Consider the following 23470-nt stretch of genomic DNA (forward strand, 5'->3'; position numbering starts at 1 on the left):
TGTTAATATTTCTGTAATATAGTTATATGCATTTATTCCCTTACATAATTATGAAGGGCGTGCCAGTGTTTTTTGTCTTCATTTTATGACTATAGCAGTTATGCATGCTGCACAATTACTGACTGATGTTTTGTCATCTATAATCTGAACAGTGACACAGCAAGAAGTGCTTTATGAAGAAGTTTTATGCAGTAGTTCTGGTCAGACAGTCCCTGTGGTACAGGAGGGAATTCTAGAACCATTGTGAAGTGAAAGAACAGTTGTTGACCATAGTTGGTGAGGTATCTGAAACCAAACTGCTGCTGCAAATTTTTTTATAGGTAATGTTGGAACATTAGTTAAGAGTGACTGAGAGGAAGAATGCCATCTATTGACAAAATTTACAGCTTTATTTTTCTGTTAATAGTGTCAACTCATATTGATCAATTACCAGAATATTGCAAGACACAACTTAATTGAAACACATTTCCATCCAATGTTAAAATGTGTTTGGAGGGAGGACCTTTGAGAGACTTGATAATTGGCTGCTGGGTTTTACTTGAATCAAGAGCTTTTCAGGAGATAGGTTGAGATTTTATGGGTTTGGATTTTTTGAGGGTTGTTTTTTTTTTAAAGCTTGTGTAATATTGTTATTAATTTCAAGCCAAGCTTGCATGTGAGCCACAGCAACTGCAATATTTATAATAGGTTATTTCTTCAAGGGAAATAGCTAAAAATTGCTCTAACTCTTGTGAGACCTGTTCCAGTAGGAGTACAGAAGGAATATTACGCCATTACTGTTTAATTCAATTTCAAGCATTACATAGCCACAAAAAAAGCCATACATATGCATACTCTTAAAAATGCCAAAATATTGGCATGCAGAAATTAATATATTAGTAGTTTGTATTTTAAATCTAGTATTAAAAAAAATCACATATTTGTTTAGGTGATGTCTTTAAGCCTGTATTTTTAACCTCAAAGTTTAGTGCAAAACAATACTTTGTAAATAACACTACCAACTCTTCAGTCTCTGGTGAAAAATATTGGTGGCTGAATATCCGATTAGGCAGAAGACTGTAATAGTTTGTGGTAAGCAGGAGAAATGGTAATATCTAAGGATAGATTTCATATTACCTTACAAAATGATGTGGCAGCAAAATTGTAGAAGGGCTGATGAGCATAGCTGGTTTTTTTTCTTAAAAACAGTTGCTGCTGAATTATGCTTCAGTTTAAAGAAAAGGAAAACCAAACTTCCTTGAGGTCTCTTATTGCTGTATGTCTTCAAAACTGTTTCTCCTGTGCTGTCCTGTGAGCAGACAAGCAATCAACTTAGACATTACTGTTATAATTTTGGATTTCTTGGTCTTTCTTATATAGTATTATCTGTTAAAATGTCTCAAGTTACTTTAGAGTTAAGTGAGAAAAAGAACAGCTGTAGTTAATAGTGTAAAATACCAAACTGATGCTAACTAGTTTCAGGTGGAGTGTATTAGACTGAAATACATTTTAAAGTGAGAGCTCTTAGGAGCTACTAATGTGTTTTTTGGCACAGGTGAAAAGATGCCATATACTGTAACTGCTGAGAGGAGTACTTGGAGGCTTTTTTTCCCTGTGCATCTTGCTGCCAGTATTGTAACTACTTGAGAGCTGGTTCTGTATAGCTTGGTTTTCAGAGTAAATGGCTCTGGAAATCTCAAGGAAAATAGATTGCAAATACTTCAGCTTTAATTCAAGAAATTGTATAAATTGTAACACATTATACTGACAGAGGGAAAAGGTTTCTGAAAGAAGAGCAGCAAGTTGAAGAAAAAAATTGCAAATGAGAATAAATACTTTCAATTTTTATAAAAAATGAAATGTCTAAAAAACAGTGTATGTTTTTTAATACCCTGTTCTTTTTGTCATTGAACTGCTACCTGGCAAATGGCCTTCACTGTGTAGCCAGAGATAGTTTGAGATTGCTCCAGAAGACATAAGTATTGGTAGTGAACTTAAATGTTAACAGAACTATATAATGGAAGTAGGATAGGGAATGATACTGTGACAAAGAAATAAAACTGAGAAATTATTAAAACTGGGCAGCAGGAGGGGGTTCAGTCTTCAAGCTCCTATTATCCTTTATGGTATGCTCTGACCCTTCATACTGTATTAATGATACTGGTGTGTCAAAGTGTGTGCAGAATTGAAACAGAAGTAACTACTTCAGGTGGTAATGTGGCACATAATAAAAGTTAAACACTGGTACCTCCTTTATTATTTTTTTCCCGAAGTGTGGGAACTTTTCTGAAAGAGTTACTTGAAAGTACTTGAATTCCAAAAAGTTTTAAATGAAATACAGGTAATTTCAATTGTGTAATTTGAAGAAAATTTGTCATGAGGTATCAGAAAAGAGTCAAAATAATGTAATATCCCATGTTCACCCTGAATATTCCTGTGTCCTCTTTTTTCATCTATTTAGGAGATATTTGGTTCATATTTTGGTATATTTTACTAAAATAAAGTATGGAAATGATAAGATTAGAAATGAGAATGTACACAATAAATATACCTAAGAAATATAGGTACTGATTTGCACAAACAAACACAGCTTTTCTAACTGACTTTATTGCATTTATTTGTGAAATAGATGAAATCTAAATGAATCTCCTAACTAATATGGGTGGGTAAATTTGAATTAACTTGAAAATAGGCTCATTTAGAAGTGCAAGCTTTAGTGTCATGAAAGACTTAAGTTTGAGTAATGTTCTTTTGGTATAATTTCCAACTTGTTCTTGTCTTTTGCAGGTGGAAGGTATCAGCTAGAGATAAAAATCCCAGAAACATATCCGTTTAATCCTCCTAAGGTACTGCAAACACATTATTATTTTTGGATAATACAATTTGGCTAACAAGTTGGGTTTGAGTATTCTTATATACTTTTTTGTTTGTTGATTTTTTTTGTTGTTGTTTTTTTTTTTTAAATTCACTTCTAAACAAGAATTGGAACTGTTACATTTAGGTAAAAACAAAGCAGGATGCAAAACTGTGTCTAGTCAGAGGTACACTCTGATTGTTCCTAAAAATACAAACTTGGAAATTTTGGGGGAGGAGCTTAGGCCTTATTATTGACCCTAATTTAATATTTTTCTGACAAGATAAATACAATTTTCAGGTAGTTTTAAATGATGTGGAGGGCACAGCTGTCTTCCCTCCCCCTCAGCATTGTTGAAGAAATGTTGTAATAGGGAGTTATTGGTTCTTTTATTTTCTTGGGCTCCATAAGTTATACTGAAAAGGTTCTTGAATCTAAACTACCAAGTTTCTAGTAATAATTAAACAGAGACTCGTAGTGTTGTGTGTCTTGAAGAACCAACAGAGAAATGTAATAGAAATAGATAACGTGCATGTGGATGAGAGATGAGACATGGCTGTGGTAAAGTCACTCATGTTTTTCACAGCTTACTGGCCTTTTAACTTTACTGCATCTTTCTAGAACTTCAGTTTTGTCATTCCACTCTGAATAATGTTCTCTCCAGCATGTGCAGCTGTACATTCCTGTGCCCTGATTTAGTCCACTCTTCAGTGCCTTGAATCAGTGGACACCTGAGTTGTCTGACTCCACTTCTTGATTGGTTTTCTTTTTGTCTGAAAGAGGTCTTTCATGAACATATCCTAGATTCTTATTATTTTCACCCTGATATGTAATACTCGGAAGGAACTGGGGAACAGGAAGGAGGAGAGAGGTGTCAGTGGCTCATAGGTTCTTTGAATTAATTCCTTGGGGCTGGAGCAAAAGACACAGAAAATCCTAAAGAAATGTCTGTTGGTTTTCAGTTCTTTAATCTGCACACATTGTGGTGGGAGCTGAAATAAGGAGAGCTGAAACAGGTTGCAGATGCTGAAAGATCCGTCTGTATACCATGATTGAGTTGCTTCTTTAGGGCTTGGTGGTCTCTATTTCCAGAGTTCATAGGCAGCTGTTAGAAAGTCAGTGCATTGTAGCATAGTACTGCTTATTCTGGAGTCTTGAATTGGAAGCCTTTTTGTTTGTGTCTGGCCCTGCCTTTCGTCTGAAAGAATTCTTTAGCTTGGTCAGTATGTGCTTTGACAGCTATTGTTAGCAGTCATTCACTGTGAGAAATTATCCAGTATTTACATCGCTTTTTACATTTTCCAAGTGATATCTTGAGTGGAGGTAGTTAATAAGTGCCTCAGCTGACATGATAGCTTATTTTTGTCCTGGAAAACAGAACTGTTCTGGTCTTGCCTATTTAGACACCAGGATTGCACTGATTTTATTATAGCCCTGTATGTATGGTCTTTTGCTGTAATGCCTGACAGGTAATCTCTTTGCTGATTTGCTTGCAGGTCAGGGCCAAAAGTCAAAAGATCTGTGCTATACATAAAATGTTTTTCAGGAGTTTGGGGTGAGGAGGAGATGAGGAACAGATGGGTCAAAATCACTAGAAGGCAATTACAGTGCAACCTGAAGAAAATGAAGGGGGAATTTCCAAAGGCATGTATGTCCTTTCTGAGGACAGCTTTGGTCTCCAAGACCTTTAAGAGAAAGTGCTGCTTTTACCTTTCTTGGTGTCTTAAAATAGCCAGAAAACCCTAACCACCAAAACCTGGTTTTAGTAATGCTTTGTAAACATGAATACATTTTAGTGTAAAAATATGGACGTGATTAATGAATGAATGCTGGGACTAGATCCTTTCAATAGCAAAAAAAATATTAGTAATCTAATTAAGTTTTGGGTTGGCAAATGGCTTTCTGCATATGAGGTAATGAGACAGGATGGCTATAGACGTAGTAGCATCCACTTTCTAACACATCTGTAGCCAACAGTTTAGCTCAACAGTGAATGATACCCAGTTTCTATGTTAAGAGTTTAGGACTTTGTGAAATCTAGAAAGCCCACTTTTAGTAATGTTAGAAGTTTTTAGTCTGTATTTGACCATCTGCTTGTGAAAGCACTTTTATGCTGGAGGATATTTCGTACTAGCTTTGTGTGCTGCAGGGATGTGAACACATGACATGTGAGAAAGCAGTTAGGGATGAGTTTGGGGAGCTGGAACGGGCAGCTCCCCAAAGTCTGTTTTGAGTAAGGCAAGGCTCTAACAAACAGCCTTACAAACTTGAAGCCTCCTGAAATAAGCAATATCACCTCTTAGTTCCATTTGTAGTACTATATGTTCAAAATTATTATTTCTCCATACTGTTATTTAAAATGGTGGATTTTAAATGTTTACTTAGTATACTGCGCTTAGTTACTGCTTTTGTTTTTAAAAATTGTCTTGTTTTTTAGGTGCGGTTTATCACCAAAATATGGCATCCTAACATTAGCTCTGTCACTGGGGCCATTTGTTTGGATATTCTGAAAGATCAATGGTAAGATTCCACGGGGGTTTAAATGTGCAAAATCAAGTATACTGGTGTCCTGGATGGGAGGCATCAGCTCACCTTGCTTTTCACCTTGTGCTTATAATTTGAGATGTCCTTAAAGCACACGTTATGGTATAGTATAGTGAGGTGCAAATATCCAAATGAAATGATTGGGTGATAATTTTGGAAAGCACTAAGTATTTATTTTATACACAGAGAGTTCTTCCAAAAATTTTTGCACTAGAATGAACATTTCATTGTTGACATTTTGGGTGGTTTTATATGAGTTAATTTTTAATTTTAGTGCTTTTCTGTTAACAAATACTACCTATTGCCTTCTTTGATCAGTTAATTTTACTGCAGAAGTTTTAATAGCCAAAATCTGTGGAATAGACTTGTGTCCAAACTAACAGCTGCACTCATTGTTCATTTGTTTTTCAAAGTAATTGATTTCATGTAGTTTGAAGATTGTGTACAACAGTTGTATGATAGACATGATACCTAATACAAATGGCTGTTTTCCTCCATGTCTGCCCCAAAAGAACAGTACTGTAATTCCCCAGCAGATCATACCAGTATCTCATCCATACAAACTTCAAATGCTTGTAAAGTCAACAACTTTGTCAAGAGTGCTGTTGGCCAAGCAGATATCACTTGGGTTTGAAACAGAAACTTTAGAGGAGAGTGCTGAAGTCTTGAGGTCTTGCAGGTGACACATCCAGGGTATTAATCTTTTACAGATGTACGAGATTATAGAAGTCATCTGGCACAGTATAGTGTAAATTACTGACATGAAATTGTAATGGTCATAAACTGTTGTTTTTCTAACTTTTAGAATGGCATGTTTTCTTACCATCTCAGAGCACTTGATGTTCTTTCAGGCAATAGAATCTTTCAGTATACATGCTGTGGTACCTGGCAGAGATTTTCTTATCAGTAAAGCTAGTGCACTTCTGTACCTGCATCTAATTGTCATACCACCCTACAATTTTACTGGAGATTAAGGATTCTTCAGCTGTCCAAGTACAGTCTCCTGAGAGATTGTACTCTGAAGCAGATTAATGAATGGGCATGAAGTTGTCTGTAAGTATCAAAAGGCAACAAAGACGTAAAAAAACCCGAGCTTCAACTTAATTTATATACCTTTGGGGTTGTTCATCAAAACCTTTGATACCTGAGAAGGGCAAACAGGAGAGTTGACCTCTGTTCTTGTAATCTTTGAGTTATGTCTAGCACAGATAATTTGATCTGTGTCTTATTTCTGTTATTTCTGCATGATGAAAAAAACCCAAACATTAATATCTTCCTTCTCCAAGATGTATACAGAATAGGAGTATTGGAACAAGAATTTTACTTCTGTATATTTATCCCAGCTGACACAAGAAGCACCAGTATTTTGCCAATTATAGTTTTAAACTCTTGCTTTGAAACAGTGTCTTCATTTGGAAGCACTAAGGAGAGAATTGCATGGAACCTGGTGGTGATGGAGGGAGATTTCCTATATACTATTAATCCCTCTTCAGATGGTTCTTAATGTAGTGTGATCTCTTCATTTTCTAGTGGTGCTATTTGTAAGTTTTGTTTATTTTCAAATCATAGAATGGTATGTGACCATCACTTGAGCATTGCTGAAGTGTTTGTCAAAGCCTCTAATTCTTTGATAAGAACAACCTTATAGCTGTCTCCACTGTTTACTGTTTGAAGCATTTCTGTTGTGTGGTAGATAAGACTGGTTTTCTCCTGAATATTTTCCTAAAACTCAATAAGAAATCTGAATAGTTAATATTGTTTAAATAAGTTGTTTATTGTTCTTCAATATATGCAGCTTTAGTTAATTAAGAAATGCCCACATTTCTTAATTAACTAGCATAGAATCATAGAACCATAGAATGGTTTGGGTTGGAAGAGACTTTAAAGATCATCTAGCTCCAACCCCCCTGCCATGGAGAGGAGCACCTTCCACTAGACGAGGTTAAATCTGAAGTGGCAACATTCATAATATATGTGCACAGACAAAAATAAGTATGTACAAAGGGGTACCTGAGAAAAATTACCCTCGGGTTCAGTGAAATGCTTGCAGATGCCTTTGGATCTTCTCAGTGGGCAAAGGATTAAACCTTGAGGAATGGTGAGGGAATTAGCCCAGGCTTCAATGGCTTTCCATGGCAATTCTCAGAGTCTCACAGACTTGAGAGTTCACTGGCTCTGAGAGTGATCCTACTCTGGGAAATGCTGGTCACAGCCTGCTGGTGGTCCATGACGACTCCAAAGGGTTTCAGTACCATTGTTCATAGATAGGGTCACAAGATGATTGACTTAATTCATCAGTAAATTTCCATCCTGGTGGCAAGGATGAGTTGGTATTTACTGGAATATTCCTTGAAAAGACCAGTAATAAAAATACTATTCCACTTGATCTCTTGTTCAGATGGAAGAAGGAACTCAAGGCTATTTGTTGGAAAACAGGAGCTTGCTAGACAACAGAAATTATGGGAGCGGACTGTGTTTTTGATAAGCTTAAGGAAACCTAACTGTCCAGGTGCCATTCATCCAGGATGAGGCCTAACAAGCATTCCTGAGACCATAGCTGGCCTAAGGAGGGAGCCAGGGGGAGGATGTACCACCACACATCACCAAAAATAAGTTTTCTGCATGTCTAGGTTGAAAAGTGGTTTGAATAAAATAGCTTTGTTGGAAAGCAAACAAACAAAAAATAAGCAATCCCAACCCCTCAGATTATTATTTTAATATTTATTTATATTTTAATATTTATTTCACCAGGGATTCAAAAGTAAATTGGCCAAATGCAATTCTGAAACATACCTGTGGAAGTATTATAGAAAATATATTAGTTCCACAATCTCTCTTGTCAAATCTTTTAGCAACAAGATCAGTTTTTGAAGTGCCACTTCATTGACTTGTAATGCTCTTAACTGAATAATGCTCATTTTGTTGCTGTGTTTAAATATGAGTCTCAAATTTCACTGCATATCTGTTTTTCAGTGAGGTTTGAGAGTTAAAGGACTGGAGAAGTTTGGTCTATGAGCCTTAGCAGGATTTCTGAAAGAATTAATAAGCTGATAAATCACTCATTTATAGATGGTGAATACAAATACAAAGATTTAAATTTGTTTATATAGTTTTAAAAAGTCTCTTCCCTAATCTCCCATCCTGTGGTAAGGATTTGCTGTTCTAATGAGCATAGTTGAGATGATATTCTGCATATTGGCAGGAGATTTTATCAGTTTGCAAAGTAATATCTTTAAATTATTTTTAATGAATTTAATAAAATTCTTTTTTGACATTGCAGGCTTCATACTGAAATTCTTTGCAGCTGTAGATTTTCATCATGTTTAGATTTTTAAACCTGTTATGCCAGTTTGTTTGCAAAGCAGCTACTGTTTGCCACTAGAATTAAAATGGGGGTTTGGTTTTGTAAAAGGAATACTGTTTATGCTTATCTGACATAATTTTCATGATGTGGTTTCACTTACTATGGCCTGTATTTATTTTCTAGGCTAGTACTGTCTCAAAGCTTTAATCTTAAATATACACGTATCTAATGCAGTTCATTGAAACCTGAGAACTAAATTACTGGAAAGCTGTTCTCCATAAATCCCTTGAGGAGAGATTATTAAGTGAATGTGTCCTTGCTGCATATATGGCTACAAAAACTCTTGGCTTTCGTGAGTTTGACTGTCAGTAATGAATAATAAGAATAATTTTGTCATAGTGACTACTGGAGGATTTGTGCTTCAGTTTTAGTTGAGATGCAGAAATCATTATAAGAGATAATACAATTTTAATAGATAAACAAGCAGCAGCCAGCTTGTAATCTTCCTGGGTACCCAGTACTGCTGGGTTTTGTTCAGGGTGTTTGAGGAGCACTGATGCTTCTTAAAGCTTTGAGAAGAATGCAGAGAATGCATGGTTTAACATGGTTTTAGGGAACCCTTCAGCAAGCAGGCTGTCTTTCCCCTCTGTGCATGTCAAAGCTATCCTATTATTCTTTTTTTTAAATTTTCTCTGATGGGTGCCTGGTCTTTTAGCTGTCCTGTAAATAGTGACTATGCAATGAGCTTCTACTCAAAGGCCTTAATAATTTCCATCCAGATTCCATAAGCTGTTGGTACAAGGTCCCAGAGATTTTCTCTTGGATTAACAAGCTTATTTATTTCACAAATGGAACAAATATTGCAGATTATTTAGAAAAAAGTGTTCCCGTAGCCATGTTTGGATGACAGAGTGGAGTAGCAATCTGCTGGCTGCAGCTGTTCCTGGCATTCTGCTTCGTTACCCTCTTGGAATAATGAGAGAGATTGTTTCCTAGAGTGGAATGTAAAGAACATAAGTAAATACTTCCTAAATGGAGAATTACTTAGCTTTTAAAAATGAAGAAGAAAAATAAAACCTGGCAGTGTTTCGTAATCCTCTTAGGACTCTCTCTGCTCATCAAAAGGTAAAAGAGATTTCTTTCCTCAGGCATGCTGGGCACAGCTGGCTTGCTGTGCTTTTTAATGTTAACACTATAGTCACCCAAACTAGGGGTGCTCTTTTTTAAAGGAAATGCCCTAAGATATTATTTAAAAAAAGGAGGAAGAAAGTGTAAGTGAACAAAATGTATATCAGCTCTCTTTGTTCTGATTCAATCCAGATTTTCCTTGTGGTTTAGTAAATGTAATGCCAATAGAAAGATGAGCTTTTGGTTTGGATGTCCAGAGTGGAGGCTTTTAGTTTCAGGTTCTCTGAGGGCCAGTGCATCCCTATAGGGAGCTCTCTGCAGCTCACTGCTGCATGATAGGGGCCTCCTCCCATTTTGCAGATGGCAAACCTGCAGGATAACTAAGCAACATTTTGGGATGGGAATGGAAGTCAAGGGTTATTGTAAGCTTTAGGATCAAACAGGAGCCAGTAATGTCATGGGACAAAGGCAATGTAAGGTCATGTGCAAGGCAAATAGGAAGTTTTACCTGTAAAACTCACTATACAAGCTGGCTGCTTGTTGCTAGTGATTGGTCAGGTTTCCATTGAACCTGCTTAAAGAGTTGTTGTACAAGAAAGATGGGAGCCATAGGAAAAATCTAGAGTGAAGTAACAAGAATGATGGTCTAAGCAAAAACAATGTACAGTGAAAGATTGGAAAGGCATCTCAGTGTGCAGAGTATCAAGCATGTTGAAGAATTGAAATGGATTTTCCAAGAGCCTTCTGAACTTCAGTTAAGAACAGATCAGACAGAAGTCTGCCAGGAGCAATACAAAACCCTGCCTTTGGCAAGGAGGTGAGAACAAACCTAGAAGACAACCATGCAGCTAGCTTGAGTTACCAAGGAGAATTGCTTGAACTCCATGAGCTGCTGCACATAAATCCTAGAAGAAATTTCAAATGTAAGAAGAGTTGGAAATACCTAATTTTTTCAGGGTTCTATCCTAGATCAATAAACCTTTGAGGTGCATTGGAAAATTCAGAAGATCTGTATCTTTGCACTGGAAATTCGTTTTAAGGAAAAACAACTTTTTTTTTCTTCATTCTTCCTCTGGACATTCTTCTTTGGCTTGTGAAGATGTTGAGGAATGGGGTGGGTGTGTGTTCAGATTTTTAACTTTGTGCCACTATCAGTATAGATTTTCTTTCAGAACTGATGATGGAAATTGTTTTTGCTTTTTGCCCATGAGGAACAGGTCCTGCCTTACTGATATCTGTAAATATAATTCTAGGCAGTCATCTCCATTCACTGTATTCTCACAAAAGAAGGTAACAGGAAGAAAGAAGAGCTTTTAAGTTCATGGGAAATCAGAATCTATTTTTAGCTGTTCTTTCAGTTTCTTCTGTGAATCTTAATATCTATCTGAAAAATTAAGACTAAACTATGTAAAAAATAACAAGCTGTTTCTACTGTCTTTGATCAGGAAAGCTAATTGTTGTTCTAAGGGTAGAAGGTTTTAGATGGTTATACAATAGTTACACAAAATATGTCAGTCTTTCTTTACCAATAATCACAAACTAATTTCTTCTTTTGTTTAATACAACTGAAGCTGTAATGGGTTTTCTTTTATGATTTAAGAATACTTCTTTTATGATTTAAGAATACTTCTTTCAGTGTTTGTGTCCAATCAAGACTGTCTTACTGTGCATGAGATGGGAAAGCTGAGAGGCATGAGACTTGAAACTAAGTTGTAAGCTACATTTTTAAGCCTTTTTATAAAGGCTAAACCACTCTGGTCTGAAATGTAGTATTTCAGAGTTTAAATTCTCTGATCATATAGCCATCTATATATATATATATATATATATATATATACACATGGATAAGTTCTTGCTTTTTATTGTTATTTTGAAAATGGAATGTCAGATGTTCAAGTGTCGCTATGCTTTGTATAAACATCTACAAATACAAGAGGTGAACAGGGATTGAAAGAACCTGGCAGTCTGGAAAGCCAGGGACAGCTGGAGACAGCTGGTGTCCATGGCACCCTTGGTTCTTAGCGATGCCCCCTGCTCCCCAAAGTGTACTTTACTCTCCTAGAAGGTACAGTGGAAGTGGAAGTAAATTGCATGTAAAAATGGCACAAAAGGCTGTGATCCTTTTTATGTCATCTTCTCTACATTTTCAGATGTCTCTAAAGTAGAAGGATTTCTGCAAAGGAAAGGGCAGAACAACTTTTATTTGGAGAAAGTAATTATAGCATTAGTTATGGCTGATAGATATTTCATGTTGAGCCAGTCTTTAAAACTCTACAGTAAATAACATAATAAAGTTACTTAACTGAGAAAAAGACTTCAAGTTTTTTTACAGTGGGTGTGGCAGATGTGGTAGTACCTGAAATTGAGTGCGTAAAAATAGAAATTATTACATCCATTTGAGCATAGTATGGCCTGAAAGACTTAGTATTCCATGATACCTGAATGCTGGAATAGTAAATATGTTGCATTACACTCCTGTAATGCTAGATGAGACTGTGAATTATGTCATCAATGTGTACATTAAATAGGTTCATTTAAAAATTGTATAAACCAGTAGAGATTACAAGCCCAAGGAAATTATAAGAGCGAAATAGCATTAGGTAAATGTAAAGAAAAGAAAATTACTAAGGAATAAGTTTGAAAGAGAAGAATTGTATGTTGTGATGTTGTGATTTTTCAGAATTCAAATTTAAAAGCATAAGGATTTTTTTAAGATTTAAGTATACTACGTTCAGTTTAAGGGACTTCAAGCTGGTGTGGCAGTTGGAATGAGACACTATGTGCTAATTAAAATCTCTGCCATTTGAGATGTTTCTCACTTGCATTTTGATGTAGAACACTGCACTGCGAAAGCTTAGCAATAATTATCAAGCTAAAAAATAACTCACTGAGAAAAATCTTCCAGAATTACAAACAATTAGGGAAGAATGGCATTTTTGAATGGTTAGTGACACAGCAAGAAAGCATCTATGAACATAATATTTGGGTGCCACAAAGGTACCTCTGACATTTCACCAGCATCTGTCATTGGTATTCAGTGACTCAGTACTGGAAAATACATAAATTTCTGAAACCTGAGCCTGGAAATGCACTTGCACGCTGTCTCCTTTGTAGCTGGACTGTCAGTTCAAATTGTTCCCCGCCTATTCTGACAAACCCTTTGCATTTATTTGCAATCTTCTGAAAACAAGAAACTGTTTTCTGTTGACTGAAAATTGAGGTTTGTTTGTAAGAAATTGGATGCCTGTATTTCGCAGCTTTGCTCTGGCATTCATGTGTCATAATCACTGCTCAAATCTAAAATGGCACATCTTCCCCACTCACCTTGCTCCTAGTTCTTAAGCAGAGGAAACAGATTTGTGTATTGGTTTGAACATCTGTCTGTGCCATTGCCACCATTATTTTAAGAATCTAATTAACTGTTCAAATCAAAATACTCGACTTTCACAGGGTCTTTGGGGTTCTTACTTGGTTTCCAGTGTGTGCCAACTGAAGTGGTAATTCAGAGGTGTTATTTATGATCAAAATCTAATGAAACTCTGTAAATGTTACAACTTTCCAGACTTCAGTGTGTAATAATTTTATGTGATTACTTTTGAGTAATTGATGTCTCTGAGCATACTGTGTTTTCCCTTACTAAATTATTGAAGTGTCTTATTCTAAATACACTTTGAGATCAAGATAAATGAAAAGAACCTAAAATCTTAGAAGTTCCAACTCTGAGACTGTGCTACCTTCAACAGGGTTCTTCCACAGTGGCAAAGAGTAACTTTACAGGACCATTGTGACTACAGAATGTTTTCCTGCTGCCAACAGTCAGGCTGTAGTGAACTATTTTGATGGCACATTCCATAATTAGCCTAACCATTTTATTATTGTAGTAGTAATTAACTATGTAAAGGTTCAATTTAATGAAAAATGTAACGTTAAAAGCGGTGCAAAGAGACCTAGTGTATAGAATTTCTTACCTGTTGGGCACGTTTGCAATGTAGGTCACTGCTCCTGCACGCAGAGTGCCGGCAGAGGGAGCATCCCCGGGCTCCGGCCCCGCCCGCACCGGGACAGAGGTGCTGGTACCGCAGTGAGGGAGGGTGCCACAGCCTCTTCTGGCCTTGGCTTTTCTGGTTTTTTTTTCCCAGATGAAATTAATTGCATTAAATGGGCATGGCGAAATGTGTAGGTCAAGGTACTTTCCAAAAACTTCAGACAGTGTTAATAGGAAAGTCCACATTTAAAACCTTATTTAAATATATATACAGAACAGTATTTTAATAATTATAACCTGTAGCAGTTTAAAATTGTGTTTCTTGGACTTAAAATCTGTACATGAACTCATATCTTCTGTGATAGTACAGTCACAAGGGTGAATACAGGCACAGGATATGGTTAAGGATATTTTGAATTTTCACTTTTAGGGCAGCAGCAATGACTCTAAGAACAGTGTTGTTATCGCTGCAAGCATTGTTGGCAGCTGCAGAACCAGATGATCCACAAGATGCAGTAGTGGCAAACCAGGTAAGATACTCGGTTGACTGTGATTTTGTAACACTTCTGTCATCTTTACTGACTCAAGTTAGGCCCCAAGGCTTACAGGAGATAAAACATTTTAAACAATTTATTGTAAAATGTTACATTCTAAATGTGAGATGCTACAGTGTTTTGCACTCTTTTTGAATTCCAGAGTGAGTATTAGTTAATCTACAGTGTCACGAGTATTTATCCTTTATTTATGTTACCTTGTGGAAATGTCTGGAGCATAGTTAAATGAATTCCAGTGTAACTGGCCTTTCAAAATCTAAAGCTTCCAGTATAAGAAAAGCAATATGCTATCAGTTTTAAATGAGTTTTAACTTGATGGTGTTAATTGGATTTGGCTTGGTATGTAGCTTCTCTTCTGGATTAATATAAATGTTGTGGAGCATTGTATTTCTTTAATGTCAAAATTTTATGAATGATGACTTGGGAATAACTGTTTTCATCACTGATTGAATTGCTATCAGTAAAATTTTATAACCAAAGAGGTTTGTTACCTTTCAGACATTAGTGATAACTTTTAATACCAAAAAAAAATCAATTGGATTTTGGGCCAAGGACTGGCATGATTTTGTTTAAAGTGTTGCTGAAGGATAGGAACAGTTATTCCTCTGACAGTTCTCAACAAAGTCTCAAGTATGTGTGTGTTTCCCTTTTTACTCTGAGGAGGGAGAAGGGCAGCCTGGCTTCCCCACTGGCTGACAGTAAGGGTGTATTTCAGTTACAGAAGAACAAAGCAAGCTGATGCTGGAAAAACATTCTGTCTCACCTGTATCTTCTCTAAGTCAGAACCTTCCAGGATAGGGTGACAAGGTGTGTACTACTTCCCTTTAAAAGCCAGTGTAGAATGATAGATAAACTTTTTTTTCAAACCTGTCAGGATTCAGGGGGAAACATGGAGATTAGAAGTAGCCCATTGCACTGCTGAGTGTGTGAGAGCTGCTTGCTACCACTGTACTCAGTAAGTACAGAAGGTTTGCTTGTGGGATTCTGCACTAAGGCTGCTCTGAATAAATGTCCCTGAACAGTTCTGTCAGGCTGAATTGCTCTGCCCAGGGAGAAGTGTTGCAAAGGCCAAAAAGGCCACCAAGCACGTCCCTGCACTGTTTTTTTCCCCAGATGTATGCCCTTGCTGTCACACTCCTTCATGAAAAAAACAACTATATATCCTTTTTTACAAAGAACAAAAATTGTGTTTCCTTTTCTGGCTCTGATGGTAGAATTTTGTGTGGGAATCATAACAGTACAAGCACTTGAGCTGGTAAGAGTTTTTTTCTTAGGCAAAGAAGTCCATGAATCTTTGTAGATTCCAAAGAGGAATTTTCCAGGCTGCCCCTTAGGTGCTTGTGTGGGTGTGTCCAGTGGGACTGTGGTGTGGCTGGTGTTGGGAGGATTCACTTTATCCTGTTTCCTGCAAATACCTGCATGAAAACTATGCTGGAGTTTGGCCTTGAGTTACAGGCATGTGAATGTAAGTGATTATAATGGTTTTAAGAGAGATATTGGTAAACAATGGCTTTTTTCATGTGTTTATTTGGTTTTGGGGTCTCTTTTACTTTGTTTGGGGTTAATTGCTTTTACCAAGACAAAAATTCATAAGGAATTAATTATTCTCCACACTTGTGCTATTTTATTAAACTGTGTGTTGTCCAGGTAAATGGTAAAAGCTCTTGAGAGAATCCCAGGGAGAATTCCTGTTTGAGTAAGAGCAGTATTTTCAGACACCAGCTGTCTGGTGTATTGGTTGCTCTGGTTGCTGGGTTTTTTTCAGTACAGCAACATGAACTGCCTCAGATTCCTGATACTGAAACATCAGTGAAAGTTGCCTTTAGGCTTTTCTAAATTCAGTGAGAAACTGGATTATTTACAGATACCTAAGTAAAGTAATTCTATGAATAGAACACTGAAAGCTAGTTCTGAGTAAAATGCAATTATGACTAATTTTTTGCACTTCAGCTAGTTGCTTTCCAGGCCTGGCAGTGTTCTCAAAAATATTTTTAAAAAATTAATTGGGGAAGATCTCCTAAGAGCAGAAGAAAATAGTACTTCAGGATGTTACTGGTGTTTAACTTAATCCTTCTTCTTCTTTAATCATACACCAAAAGACATTTGTTACAGACCACTGTACTTATAACAGTGGTTGATTTCCAACAATAGATTGCCTCCCATGTTTGTTTCAATGCCATTAAAGTCACCAGATAGTAAATATACAAATTATGACATGTGGATCACATTTATAGGGAGGTAGGCAAGGCACACAAAGCAGTGTAGTTGGTGTGGATTGTTGTAGGAGAGGCAAAATGAAATGTACAGCATTTTACTGTGCTTTATAGATCTAATTATTATTTTCATGTAATAATGAAATGTCTAAGAATGATAATCAGCCACGTTTCTGTCCTTAAAATGCACCTAAATATTTGAAAAATGTATTTCCTAATATCTTGTCTTATTAAAATGGTTGATCTAAGGGAAGAGGTTTTTTTTAAGACAAACTTGATATTGCATACAAAAATTGTTAAAATAGGAAAATAATTTAACTTTTCTGAGTACAGTTTATGACAGATGACCCACTTTCTTGGCAGCTGAGTTCTTGGCACAGGCTAAAAATTCTCTGCAATATGGTCCAGTCTGTTGTTTATTGGAAAACTGGTTAGTGGTGGGATTGGTGCAAAATAATACAGTTATATACTGGCATGATTATTTTTTTTCTGGTAAGTAATAGCTTTCATGAAGAGTTGCAGCTCCCTAGCTTTTTGTACTTGCTCACCCATTTTTCAGCCCTTCTGTCACCTGTGTGAATAAGATCCTCATTCTCAGGAAGAAGCCCAGTAGTAGAATATTGACCTGGACTGAAGAACTGCAGGCCTACTTGCAGTGTGTAAAACCATATATATTCTTAAGTGGTTAGAGAAGTGCATTGGAGTAGTACCATGTTCAGGAGATGTTAACACAGGAATAATTTGTACTCTGTCGCACTGAATATGAATTTTCAGCAGCTGTGCTAAATAGAGCTGCTTTACTTTGATCTGTGCAATTGAGAGCAGTACCTGGCTGCACATATCAAATACCAATAGTGCACAATTTAACCTGGAGGCAAACTCATTACATCAAATGCTTGCATAGGTTTGCTCTTTGTGTAATCCTCACCTCTAAATTTACTTCAAGAATAGCAGCATGGCCAGTATGAAACATTGTGGAGGATATCACAGGAAGAATGATGGGTTGCAATCTGCCATATTGTCTTGCTGTTTGGTTGGATTGCTGAGTTGATTTAACTTTCTGCTTTTCCCCCCCTCTCTCTTTTGTGTAGTACAAACAAAATCCAGAAATGTTTAAACAGACAGCTCGGCTTTGGGCACATGTGTATGCTGGAGCACCAGTTTCTAGTCCAGAATACACCAAAAAAATAGAAAACCTCTGTGCTATGGGCTTTGATAGGGTAAGTACAAATAACTTAAATATTTTTAGTAAGGGCAGGGCAAATTTCTGTGTATAAATATAGGGAGTCATCAGTATCATCAGAATCTACTAAAGTAGGTTCTCTACTTTCATGATGTTGTGTAGGTCCAATTATTCTATTTTGCTAATTATTTTTAAGAATTGGAGTTTTAAAATACTACATTATGGATAATTCTTGTGAGCTCCCCCTGCCTTTTTGAGACAATTTTTCTATCAATTATTAGTTGGGATTTAAGAAATGGTAAACTAATGTGTTTTGATTTTCTGTGAACTTTTCATTTCACTTCCTTGGGGCTGCAGGTTCACACACTGAAAATATTATTGCTTTTGTTTTCTCATTGCAGAATGCAGTAATAGTGGCCTTGTCTTCAAAATCATGGGATGTAGAGACTGCAACAGAATTACTCCTGAGTAACTGAGCCATATAGAGAGAGCTGCTTCTGTAGTCCAGCTTGCCCCTTCTGGAGGAGCATCACCATCTGTTATTCCTAGGATTCTATATAGATTCTCTTTCAAAACTGGCACTCTTGCCTGATGATGCTATCTAGGCACTATTGGAGACTGAAAAAAAAGCGCTCTGTAAATAAAGCTAATTAAACGTCTGTGTAAATTTAAAAAGGGGAAATACTTTAATTTTTTTTCTTACTAAATATTGTAAAAATTCTTTGAGCTCAGATAGCTAAGATAATGGGGGAAAACAATGCCTACTTTAGTGTTTAGCAGTGTGACAAAGACTAGCAGGAACTTGCTTCAGGATTTTGATTTAGTAATTCAGAAAGCAACATTTTGAGTGTTAGTCATCAAAATTGTTGGTGCCACTCACCACAGTTATCTTACTGTTTTTAACATGGATCCTATGTGCCTGTGGATTGACCTATATTTGCATGCTTGTACTTAATAGACATATTAGGTAGGGTTGCTGAAGAGAGCACCATTGAAATACTCAATTGCTTTTGTAACTTTTCCTGACAGACTTTCAAGACTTACCCAAAGTTCCAAATGGTGACCTATTCAGAACCATTTTCTTTCTAGCTTATTAATTGGGAAACCTGATTCTCCTCTCCCTTACATCATGCTGTTGATTATGTTTCATCATCTGTGGGTATTATGTGTGCCATTGCAGTAGTCTAGGCTCCCCTTTAAAAATATATATTTTGAATTATCAGTAGTGATGTTCATCCATCATATTTTCTACACAATCATGTAAGGAGTATGCCTCAATACAGCACAAAAAGATGGAGCTGGTTTCATTTCCTTTTTTTTTGGTCTTAAATAGCTGTAAAGTATTCTTCAGTACACTCTGGATAATATGATTTCACAGGGTTTGAAGGAGAATACAGCTGATTCTCCAGTGTACTGAGAATGGAAAAAAAAAATTTTTGAGTACTTGATATGATGCAATCAGCTGTTTTTTGCAGCAGTTTTCTAGCTTTATTTTGGCCTTCAGTTTAAGGATTGCTTACCAGGTACTTTAAAATTCATCCTTGCTTGCATTTTTCTCTGGTTAACACATGGAGGCTGTGTTGGTGTTTTTACTGTACATACTTCAAATGCACATAGAAGTAGAAGTGTGTTCTCAAATTAGCTTTTTTTTTGATTGATGTTTCTGATAAATGAGAACTGAAATCTTACCTTGGCTTGTACATACAGTCAGTCTTTTTATTTGTATTAAAATGACATTTCATCCTGAGTGCAAAAGCTTGAAAATTATTAGTCTTGCAACTTCAAACACTAGTACATCTATTTAAAGAGAGCTGTAATGTCTTTGTGAATATGATGCTAACTTTTGAGAGTGTATCTGACAAGGAAGTTCAGAGAAATCCCGAGACTAGAAAATGGGGATTGTGGATAATGGAGTACTGTATCAGTCATCTTTTCTATTACTCTTTTGTTTTGTTCTGGTTTGTTGGTTTTTTTTCTCCTAGGCTGTGGATTAATGGGGTGGGGAAATCTATGCCTGCTTGGGGTTTTTCTAGAGCTGTGAAGTACAAATTGAAATGATTTTGCACTTCATGGTCTGTTTATAACTCATACTAGATGAAATCAGGAACATTATGCTATCTGTTAAATACCTGGAGCATAGTAGTAGGGGAACAGAACCACACAACAGAGCTGTCAAGACCTGGCTAGTTCTGGAGTGTTCCATGTACTGCTCTGTCTGATGTGTCCAAACTTAGAACAGGGCACAGACAGTAAATACTTTGAACTCATATCAGTGCAATACTAAATGCATTTGCTTAGTCTTTATACTTACTGCTTTTTAAGGTGTAGTCAGTGATCAGTTTTCTTGGGTTTTCTTGAGTTAGTGTAAATCATTTGCAATGATGCCAAAGGAAATGAGTTGTTTTGACTTTCCTTATATTTATTTATTTTTTTAACAAGAAGCTGCTACTGTTCAGCTGGTTTGCTAAGTGAAAACCAGGGACGGTAGGAAACTGGCAAAATGCTACTTGTGTTAATCTCAAGTTGCTGTCTTTTCTGTTATACAGGCTAAGAACTTCTTGATTACATCAACACCTTTTTTTTTTACCCTGGTGGTAAATATGAATTGCTGACTACTTTCCCTTGTTCTTCGCTGCTATTTATCAAAAGAAAGAACTTGGAAATCATTGTCGGGGACATAAAACTTCCCAGTACCGAGCTTCTGAATGTGTCTTTCCATAGACCAGTCTCCTAAGAACAGCAGGCTTCTCCAACAGTATGTAAAGTGATAAAGGAAGCCAGGGAAAGGGGAAAGGGGGAAAAGAGGTTCTTAGGTGAGCACAGTCATCTCTGAAAGAATGCCCTGTTAAGTTTTACTTCTCTCATGAAGTTACCTCATTTTCTTCTCTACTGCAAAACACTTGTCTTCCCTTTCCCCCTCATATATAAATGTTGGATTCTGGATTTTGCCCTCCATCCATGTGCTTGGTAGCTTAATGCTAGCTCAGGTGCTGGCAGGAAGCTACTCAAGAAGTGAACTGGGAAGGAAACATGACCCAGCATTAAGGAGACACCTTTGGTCTGAAGTCCCTCTGAATTTTGACATGTTACTCCTTTATAAGGAATGTTTTTGTATTCTTGGTAATTATCAGAGTTGAATATAGGGATGATGTTGTACAAAGTTAGTTTAACTGCAGCTGGGGCTGAGCCCTAGGAATTTTGCTGTTAGTGTTCAGCTTATCATTGTGAGCCATTGTACATGCAAATGGCAGTTCTGTTCTGTGTGTCACTGAACATCGCTATATTCAGGGCCCTGTGCATTCACAGATGTGGAGTTGCTGTGCAGCCCACTCCAGCTGTGGACTCAGGCTGCACATTGACCACTCCTTGCAACAAGAACATCAAACATGGCTACAGTGGCTAAGTACAAATGAATCATGCTTTGTCTTCCTCTGTTGTGCCAGAAAATGGCTTGAAATAGTCATTTTGAAGTCCAAATGGCCCCATTTTTCTAAACAAGGTATTGGTAATAACACAGATTACCAGAGCATCCATTGGATTTCACTGCTGCACATTTTAACATGCATCCAGCACAGTGGTTTATCCTATCTTACCCAATTCCTCCAAGAGCAAAGTACAGCTTTGTTCAGAGGTAGAGAAATGCCCTTTCCTGTTGCCAAAAGCCTCCATTTTCCCATGAGTACCAAAATCCCTGACTGTATTCCACCCCCTTGCCAAATTCACAGCTTCCTCCCATTCCTTCTGTGAACAAACTCTGTTCTCAGTGTGACAAAGTGGTGCATTTTGGAGACAAAAAAACCTTAGGAACATATCCTGGAAAGATGCATCATTTAGTGCATTCTGCATACTCCAAACTTTTTTTTACTATTTTGTTTGAAGCTTGCAACAGAGTACATGGGGCCTTGACTATAATTGGTTCGGTAGTATTTATGACCAATTAGGTACTACTGGTGTATGAATATGTCTTAGTTTTTTTTCTAATTATCACTGTATTCAACTGTTTTCCATGTAAATTAGTATTGGAACACTGACATAAGGAATATAAAAACTTTTTTTGTTGTTGTCTGAAAGGAGGAATTAAATAGCCAGAAAGAATCTTACCTTGTAACACCAAATCTGCATTAGATGGTGTGGGTAACAGAAATGTTTAAACTATGCAAATTTAAGCCTAACAGCTGTGACTCAGACTAGGCACTTCAGAGCTTATGTCATTTGGGAAGGGAGAAGGGGAGTGGGGGGAAATCAAAACACAGATTCAAGTGAGTTCTTGTTTACTGCATTGGTCATGCACTGTGTCGGGAAGTTCTGTTTTTAGTGCAGGGGAAGTCCACTGTGCATCTCCCTTGTTCCCTTCTGAAACATCACCAAAAGTTGGCTTAGACTTGGAGGCTTGCCTGAAGTGGGAAACGTGAAGTTATTTAGCAAATAAATTGGTTTTACTTAAATGCTGACGAGCAGAGGCAATGAGAAGATGAGGTGTCCTCCCCTGTTCTGTTTTGTTGATGGAGCTGGTGAGTGGGGACACTGATTTGTGACCAGGTGCTTAGTTTTGTATAGTTTTGATGAGCAGCTGGCTCAACAAGAGATAGCAAAAGTGCATTTCCTCAGCATCTGTTGCATCATGGAACTGAAGCATGAAAGTCAAGATGCTTGAAAGTCAAGCCTCTTCTGGGATGACAAAATAGATATTTTCAGTGTTACCATCCTTGTTTTCCAGGCACAGCTTTCTCCTAGGGCTAGGCAAAGGGGCAATCACTTCTTTCTTGCTAGTTTTCTTATCTGTTCCAAACCTATCCGTGAATGATGTAGGCAGCTCTTCCTGCTTGTGGTGTTTGTGTCATCAGCTGATTCATCATCAGACTCACAAGACCAACTGTCCTCAACGCATTTGGCTTCTGGCTTGGTTATTCCAGCTGCAGTGCTCTGTTGGCAGCAACCTGACTTTGGATTTGTTCTCACTGGACAAACCCTTGTGAATCATTTGCCCTGTACTGTGCTGTGATGTTGGAGCTGTGCTGTTTCCTGCTTTGTAGGCATCAAACTGGCTCTGGGATTGCTTGTGGTGCTGAGCCCTTCATGGATAATGGAAGTTCAGATCACGGCTCGACAGCTGAGGAAATGTCCTGTGACAATGCTGTGCTTGTCTGGTGTGCGAGACTGCTGCTGCTGCTCTGGTGCAGTGTCTGAAGAAGGCTGCCATCATAGGAATGCTGATGTCAACTGCTGAAGAGCCCTGCTTTTCACTCTACGTTTTCCATCCTCTATTCTGACTTTTCTAGTAAATAAGTATTTACCTATAAGTACTGCAGGAGGTTGGTTCCTGAGCACCAGACTTCCTGTGGAGGTGGAACAGGGGTGGGGAGGCTGGAATGCAGCATCAGTGGTTTTTTTGTCTTGAAAATAAAAGCTACACAAACACTTTTGTAAGCAAATGATTTTTTAAATAAACACACATTTTAAAATATGTTCATTTTTCAATGGGAATGCTTAACAATAAATGCATGTTTCCCTGAAAACAGCTTTCATTTTATTTCTGGCAATTCAGATTGTTCTGAGATTACAGGGTCTACTCCTCCATGTCAGTAACAAGAGAGAAAGGAATGATCATTTTTATGGTGCACATTAAAAATTTTTGAAGAAGAAAATTGTGTAAATAGAAGTTGTGTAATGGAAGCGTGTGTTATTTCAACCAGGACTGCCTCATGTGATGGCCTGACCATCCTGCA

The 23470-nt window shown here is 37.1% G+C and overlaps 1 protein-coding gene across 1 annotated transcript in view; it reads left to right on the plus strand.

The window, feature by feature from the left end:
* Positions 1 to 23208, plus strand: part of UBE2K (ubiquitin conjugating enzyme E2 K) — a 43746-nt gene extending 20538 nt beyond the window's left edge. The window contains exons 3-7 of the mRNA XM_030946909.1: positions 2767 to 2825; positions 5271 to 5353; positions 14225 to 14324; positions 17653 to 17781; positions 18146 to 23208. Of these exons, the coding sequence (XP_030802769.1) occupies positions 2767 to 2825; positions 5271 to 5353; positions 14225 to 14324; positions 17653 to 17781; positions 18146 to 18220 (446 nt within the window). The 3' untranslated portion in view covers positions 18221 to 23208. The remainder of the gene's footprint in view (positions 1 to 2766; positions 2826 to 5270; positions 5354 to 14224; positions 14325 to 17652; positions 17782 to 18145) is intronic.
* Positions 23209 to 23470: the final 262 nt, after the last annotated feature.

The sequence above is a fragment of the Camarhynchus parvulus genome, chromosome 4 (genome assembly GCF_901933205.1).
Source record: "Camarhynchus parvulus chromosome 4, STF_HiC, whole genome shotgun sequence".
Classification (NCBI taxonomy): Eukaryota; Metazoa; Chordata; class Aves; order Passeriformes; family Thraupidae; genus Camarhynchus; species Camarhynchus parvulus.